This window comes from Borostomias antarcticus (assembly GCF_949987555.1).
Source record: "Borostomias antarcticus genome assembly, chromosome: 16".
Lineage (NCBI taxonomy): Eukaryota > Metazoa > Chordata > Actinopteri > Stomiiformes > Stomiidae > Borostomias > Borostomias antarcticus.
This window is the reverse complement of record NC_140249.1, coordinates 15,267,412-15,275,247: the sequence shown is the minus strand read 5'-3', so window position 1 is coordinate 15,275,247 and position 7,836 is coordinate 15,267,412. Positions and strand designations below refer to the sequence as shown.

The following is a 7,836-nucleotide window of genomic DNA, read 5'->3' as shown; positions in this document are numbered from 1 at the left end:
CCTACCGACGCTCCAAATATCAGAGCAGCCCTGAAGCACTGATCTGGAGTCAGCTGTCCCTCCGCCCCCTCTGGGGATTAACACTGGGCCGTGCTGAGGGAGAGCTGGTCTCAGGTCTGTGGCTCCAGGCCTCTCCTCCCCAGACCCTATATATAGCCCGTAGGAACGGAGGGGGTGATGTTGTGATGTGGGGATGGGGGGGTTCCGGGGCCCTGTCCCCCTGGATCAACCGCAGTCTTTGACCTTTCACGCCGCCCGCTTCGGTTACAGCACCGACCTTTCCTGGGCCCGCCGCAACGGGGTCAGGGAAAGGTCAGAGAGCAACGGGGTCAGGGAAAGGTCAGAGTGGTGGACGACGTTCCCCTTCCGACCTAAGACCTTCTCACATGCAGCATATATCCTATCCCTACCCTATATGCATCCAGCATGCATCCTATCCTACCCTATATGCATCCAGTATATAACCTATCCCTACCCTATATGCAGCCAGTATATATCCTATCCCTACCCTATATGCATCCAGCATGTACCCTATCCTACCCTATATACATCCAGCATGCACCCTATCCTACCCTATATGCATGCAGCATGTACCCTATAATGTGCACCTCAACAGAATAACAAACTTTGTGTTTGTTGTCATTGTTTGTTTGTTGTTGTCTTTGGTTTTGTTATTGTTTTGTATATTGTAGTTGTTGTGGCAGTTGTATTGTGTTTAGTTCTTTTTGTTTAGTCAATGTTTGTGTCATCTTGATCTTTGGTGTTGTTTGTTTTCTCTTGTGGATTCTTGTTGTTGTCACTGTTGTTGTTGTGTCTTGTGATGTGTCTGTGTTATTATAAAAATATGGAATTAATAAGGAAAATAAAACAAATTATAAATGGGGGAAAAAAAAAGAGTGGTGGAGGATAGGGTGGAGGGTGGAGTTCTAGTTGAAGTTCTTGTTCTAAACTCTTCTGACCTTAGGATCGGCCTAGTCGTTAAGGGCAGAACGCAACCCGAGGCTACCGGCGCTGTAGTGAGTACAGTTGGAAGTTTCCGTACAGTAGAACACAGCAACAGAAGAACACAGCTACAGTAGAACACAGCTACAGCGCTCCCGCGTGGTGTAAAACCTGGCGAGTAGATACGGTAGGTGAAGTTAGCGGTTACTGTGGAGGTCATTTGAATTCCCCATCGCCTGAGGCTTCTAACCACCCCTGCCTTTGTGCATTGTAGTGTAGTTCCGATGTGCAGAGAGCAGTGTACTCTATACGAGTCACCCGACACCATCTCTCCCCCGAGCAGGAAGTGACATCATACATACCCCCTGTGGAGACGGGCGTCTGGGCAGTGTAGTGCGCCGGGCCGGCGCTGGCGGGGTAGGAGTTCCCTCCAGGGTACTGGTAACCCGGGTAACCACTGCGCACAACACACCAACCAAAAAATATATGTTTGTTGTGATGTTGTTAATAAAATGTTCTGCTCAATATCTCTTGAGATCTAAATTGTAATTCTAAATAAACTGTACAGGGCTGTCTGTGCCAAATGTAAAAAGCTCATAATATGCAGTGGTTTACTGCTCAAGAGCAGACACACACACACACGCGTGCCTTTGTGACCTGCTGCTTACAGAAACCACAAAAGCAAACATGTCCGAACTGGTTTGTGGAGAGAGAGAGAGAGAGAGAGAGAGAGAGAGAGAGAGCAAAAGAGAGCAAAAGAGAGAGAGCAAAAGAGAGAGAGAACGAGAGCGAGCGAGAGAGAGAGAGAGAGAGAGAGGCTGGGTGTTGGTGGAGGCAGGGGAACAAAAGCCAGGCTGGCATCGTACCCGGGGGTGGGGTTTGGCCCGTAAGGTGAGACTGCAGGCATACCAGGCATGTAGGATGCTGCTGGAGAGAGAGAGAGAGAGAGAGACAGTCATGACTGAGATCACACTAAACACGGCTCCCTCTTCCTCGCTAGACACACGCTGCATGAGAGCGCCGTCTTGAGTCAGAGGATGGAACTGCACATCTTTTGTGAAATACTAAAAGTAGGATAACAGTTTATGTGGAATATTCATGTAATATTTTGTATAGAGTCTTTGCTGAGAAAAAAAAATCCATAAATACAATAAAAATAGTCAACCGGCAACAAAAGGTAACATTACTGATTGTGATTATTGTTTGTTTATCTTCTATAAAGGAGAGATCACTGCTTTGGGTGTTAAGCACCTGATGAGTGAAACGTGTTGTGCTACATAAATAAATGAGTTTTTGGCGGAGTGTGTGGTCCCTCCCTAGGAAGGTTTTACTCCTGGGATTTGTTTGGAACTTTCCAGATACTGAGTTGAGCGATGTGTGAAAGTGAGTTTGGGGCAGGAGGGTCACTGACGGTTGGGGGGTCCGGCAGGCTGGAAGGCCTGGTAGGGGGCCTGAGTGGTGGGCCGAGAGAAGACGGGGGGCTCCTCCCCAAACACCACGATCATCACCTGGATCAGACCATACAGGTCCGACTGAGGCTGCGACACACACATGCACACACAAACGCACGCACACGCACACACGCACACACACACACACACACAGACGTTCAGTCACAGACCTCTTAAAACACTAGAAATGACATGCGTCTATTAGGGTTAGAGTTAGTGCAATAAGATTGATTTTTGCAATAAAATCGATACAGCAATACATTGCAATTTTTTTTCTGCAATAATATATAGAATTTCCACAGTACAGTATGAATAGTTTTTTTTTTCTTGGAAATATACAGCACAAGACAGGTAATAGATATAGAAATGTAAGGATAGAATTCAGTCATGGATACATTATTCATGTTTTAAATGGATTTAAAAAGTCCTTCCATTCCCTCCGCCCTCAGGTTCACCTCTAGGGAGCGGGGGATGGGGTTGTATTTTCAGCTGTAATTTAAATGTTTAAGTAAATGATGTAAAGTATCGCAATATATATTGTATCGTATCTCAATGTATCGTGATACGTATCGTATCGTGACCCATATATCGTGATACGTATCGCAAACATGTTACAAACATTTTCCAGGAGCTTGCTCGATCGTCTCATTGCTTCCCTCTGGAATATGTAGGGGTGGGACCTATGCCCACCCTCCCATTGCTGACTATAAAGCGCATTGTGTTACCTCATACAAATAAAGTTTGATTTGATTTGAATACCCAGAGTAATATCTATTCCTTTAGCATTTTCAGCGTGAGCTAAAAGTCATGCCCGATGGGAAATCATCTGTTGTAGCTGCCTTTGCGTGTCATTTTTCGATAACGGTAACTATGTGCACCGAGAACGATGAGGCAGAGTGTGAATGCTCACGTGTTTCCACTCGTGGAGGTAGGGCAGGTAGATCTTGCCGTTGGCGTCTATGTGTTTGCCTGTTTTGATCATCATGGCACTGGTGGGCTTGACAAAGCATATGGGAGGGTTGAAGGGATACGTGTCCAGGAGCCACAGACAAACTGGGATGTTGTAAATATTGCCTGGAGGAGAGGAGAGACAGACAGAACGTGAGAGACAGCTAGACACAGGTAACTTTACTCACAGAGGCTACAGCGATTTGATAGCATGTCTAAATGTGCCACTGCTGAATTTAACACTAGTAGCCTATCACTTTTAAATGTGCAAACGTTTCATTCTCCACCTTACCTCTGTAGCTGACTGGCACTGTCCCTGTCAAACTCATCAGGTCTCTCGTAGAGCCATCATTGAACACTGGAAGACAAGACATCGATGGGGCCGTTAGGTAAGCAGGCTGGACTATCATGATTCGCCAAACAGGATAGTCGTGAGTAGGCTAATGTTAGGCCAGCTAATGTTAGGCCAGCTAATGTTAGGCCATTGAAGACTAGGACTTACCATAAGCGTCCATGACAGGCTTCAAGTCCTTATACTGGGAGATGACGTTGGTTATCTCCCGGACAGTCAAATCCCTGTATTTATATTGCTGGAAAATGAAAAGACAAGGATTAAACGTTACTTCATTAGCTAACGTAATATTGATTGGCTGAATTAGCATGCAGCCAGAATGTTTCTCGAAGGTGGCATTTGATAATTGCAGTAGGCGCTTGCTAAACAATACTGTGCTTAGATTATTGTGCGGTAAAACACATTAGATTTCGTGTTATGCTCGACCCATTGATCGAAACAACACAAGTCAACATCCACTGGTGACATTGCATCCGTGTTAGCTAGCTAGCTAAAATGAGCTAGCTAGACTAGGTAGTCTATGTGGCAGCTAGCTATTCCCTGAGACAGAAACACGGAACACGCTCGATCTAGCACTAAGGAAAACACATTGTGATAGTTTCACAAGTCATGACCGAAATAATATATAGATAAGTTGTAATGTTATATAGTAGCTATCTGTGGCGTTGTTCCATTGAACTGGTGTTTATTTAAATTGAACGAGCCGCTGGATAAATAACGTTAAGCCACGTCTAACTAGCTAGCTAGCTATGTAGCTAAAGCTAACGTTAGCTACCACTCTGGCTTTAATTAGCTAGCTACATTTGCTTACCTTAAGCATTTTCTTGAGGGCACCTTCGTTGACAACTGCCATGGTTGATAATCGTTTTTATTCTACTAAATTAAGGTAACGTTAGACACGTAGTTCCAAATGAAGTGTAGCTCGCTAGCTAGCTAGCTAGACTGTATGCTTGGATAGCCAGCTAGCTAGCCCAACCCAGGGCCCGGAACTAAACTAGAACTAGGCCCGTTGGACAGACCTCCGGTTTCGACAACACCAATAGGCTACAATTGCCTAGAACTGTCCTGTTAGTACTCTCCTTCGCCTCGGGTGAATTTCTTCAGATTGCCACAAGTAACAGAAGCTGCGATGAAACTGTCAACAAAAGAGCTTCTTCCGTATCCGGTCCTGCTGTTACACATTCCGTCAGGTCACCTGTGCCAGGATGGAACTGCCCACTGTCCATAAACTTTGATGTCTCCCAATGGATCAAACTTTGATCAAGTAGGCTAGCCTACTTGTTCAAAACCACACACAGACAAAATATAGAAATGCAATTTTAACCCTAACCTACCTACCTACCTAGAACAGGTTTGAAATACTCGTAGTAAAATTACAGATATCCATTCATTCATGTGTAACCCAAAAACTTTATTTTAGCAATATGAACTTACAAAATGTTATACTTTTTATTTTTATTTGTCAACAAATTATGTATATGCCTACAGTGAAGGCATACGGTTCACAGCTATTAACACATGCATTGCATAACTTCACTAAACATTGAGAGAAGTGGTTATCAGCACTAACCCAGATAGCAAGCGGATCTGGGCCATATACAGGCCAGATCTTGCACTTGCACTTTAGTTCCGGCCCATATATGGCCCAGATCTGCTTGCTATCTGGGAATCAATTCCTCATTCCTGATCCTAGGTATATGCAACAAGGTTCTCAATCTGGCAATTTACTATTTATAGCAGTCTATCAAATTGACCCTCATCTACTTTTATTCCATCCAATCATGGATGACAGTGACTGTGACCGTAATATAGGTGATACAATTATTAAAATATCAAGTACAGTATATCGTTGTGAGTATATAGCTGTATATAGTTCAAGTGTTGTCAGGTGTTGGTTCAAGTGATAAAGTGGACAGTACAGAGTCAATTGTTGTTGTCTATTGTATAGACAAGGTGCACGGTGCTGAGGTGATCAGTTGTTGGGGGGGTGGGGGGGGGGGTAGGCCAATAGGGGTTCGGGGGGGGAGTCCGGAGGGTATGAGGAGGCAATTGGTTGTCACACATTAAAAACACAAACAAGAACGACAGCACATCATAATCATCATCATCATCATTATCGGGTCGTCCACAGATAGGCCTCCCCCTCCGCATCCAGCTTGATTGTGTTTTGATTGGACGTCCTTGCGACTCACATCCGCGCTGTGGCTGTAGCAGCTATCAAAAATACCATCACAGCTTAGCTCATCCAAAGTGAATGTCAGCATAAATTACAATGTGCATGTCAGTAGAATCATGTAGATCAAATCCCTAATGTGCTCCACACCCTGTAGCTACAGTAGAGCTCCTGGGCGACAATATCTAACAGTTGGATTCAAGTTCTTGCTGGAAAGACAGCCCGTCTTCTGTGGTCAAAGACACATGGGAAATTCCGTGTCTCTGTTGTAAACCTGGCAAAAATGAAAGATACCATGTTTGAAATGCCATGACAAGAGGGCCAAAGTAAAACAAAGACAAGAACACATTGACAAGACAAGGGGAAATTCTGATTCCGAATATGTGTGTGTGTGTTTCTGTCTGTTTGTGTGTGTGTGTGTGTGTGTGTGTGTGTGTGTGTGTGTGTGTGTGTGTGTGTGTGTGTGTGTGTGAGAGATACTTACAAGTGGCTCGGTAAGGTTCTGCACCAGGCCGACTACACACAGGAGGGACTTCCCCAAACGTCATGGACATCACTTGGATCAGGCTGAACAGATCACACTTTGTCTGAGGAAGGAACAGAGAAATAATCCATATAATAATATGTCTGACATAATCATGTTTACTGCATCCTACTGGAAAGAAGATGTGACCTCATACAGCGCAATCGACATTATCTACGTTACGCAACATTGCATGGTGCCCTCACCCACAATAAATGTAAAAGTTTAATTCTCTCACGCGTTTCCACTCCTGTATGTAAGGAAGCTGTATTTGTCCATTGCTGGTTAAATATCTGCTCCTCATGATCACCATCTCCCGGGTGGGCGTCACATAGCAGATGGGAGGATGGAAAGGGTAGTTCTCCTCAAGCCAGAGCTGGACTGGGATGTTGTACTTCCCACCTACAGAACAGAATGCACTCTTAGAAGAGATGTGTTTAATACAATGCATGTTGCGTTATATTGTCCTTAACCAAACACACGGATGTGTTAAAATAACACATCTCTTCTAAGAGTGTAAAACGATGGGAGTGAGACACAAACAATTTGGGAGAATTCGGACTGTACTTTAAAATGCTCATTTCTAAATTGAAGGATGAATTGCGATGGATGGAATTTTGGTGATGATGGTATCATCTGCTCCAAGCTAGTCATGGAGAGAAGTCATGATTTCTTACCTTGAAATATGATAGGGATGGTTCCCGACAGACTCATTAAGTCCTTCATAATTCCATCATTGTAAACTGGAAAGACAGGACAGTCAGCCTCGATGGTACCATAGTTCACAACAGTTCCACAACAGGCTGGATAACAGCTGATGATCTGCATATACAACAGAGCTGAAACTGGACTAGAGTATACTCACAATATTTATCCATCATAGGGTGAAGATCATTGAAGAAGGAAATTGCAGCACATATTTCACGGGCAACACGTTTTCTTTCTCCATAAGTCTAGAACACAGACTCAGTATCAGGTACAGTACCTGAGTCATCTGACCAGTGCTTACAACTGTTATCAGTTCATCATAACTTTATATAAAAACATTCTCTTTGCTCAATAAAATTATAATAAACAATTTCTCTCTTACCGTGGGGATTCTTTTCCATAGTGTGTCCTTATTGTAAAACATGATTATTATTTATAGAAAATGTGTATATAGTGTATCCTATACTCCGTTGGCTTCCAGCCTAACAATAAGATGTGTGTTCTTCCTATTCTTGGCCTCATCTTATCTCCTAAGGTTTATGGACCATCCCTGTTGGCCAATCACCTATCAGCATGACTTACCAAACCAAGGTGTGGCCTGACAGTAGAATGGCCACACCAATTCAAGTATCAGTCAGTCAATCAGCTATACATAGGGAGTGTCCATTACAGGTAAGTGTGGTACTGTTAACCACTACCATAGTCTAGGGGGAGTAGTCATTCCAAATGTTCCAATGCT

General features: G+C 43.9%; 1 protein-coding gene across 2 annotated transcripts in view; it reads right to left on the bottom strand.

Annotated features, from left to right (window-relative positions):
• The window catches only part of LOC311319539 (tumor susceptibility gene 101 protein-like), an 8,109-nt gene extending 3,272 nt beyond the window's left edge, over positions 1-4,837 (bottom strand). Inside the window, exons 1-7 of one of the 2 annotated variants that reach the window (XM_084451097.1) lie at positions 4,505-4,837; positions 3,844-3,931; positions 3,634-3,699; positions 3,304-3,467; positions 2,354-2,480; positions 1,809-1,869; positions 1,305-1,399 (exon numbers count right to left, since the gene is read on the bottom strand). In XM_084451097.1, the coding sequence (XP_084307223.1) occupies positions 1,305-1,399; positions 1,809-1,869; positions 2,354-2,480; positions 3,304-3,467; positions 3,634-3,699; positions 3,844-3,931; positions 4,505-4,546 (643 nt within the window). In that variant the 5' untranslated portion in view covers positions 4,547-4,837. The remainder of the gene's footprint in view (positions 1-1,304; positions 1,400-1,808; positions 1,870-2,353; positions 2,481-3,303; positions 3,468-3,633; positions 3,700-3,843; positions 3,932-4,504) is intronic. The other variant, XM_084451098.1, reaches the window with a different exon arrangement.
• Positions 4,838-7,836: the final 2,999 nt, after the last annotated feature.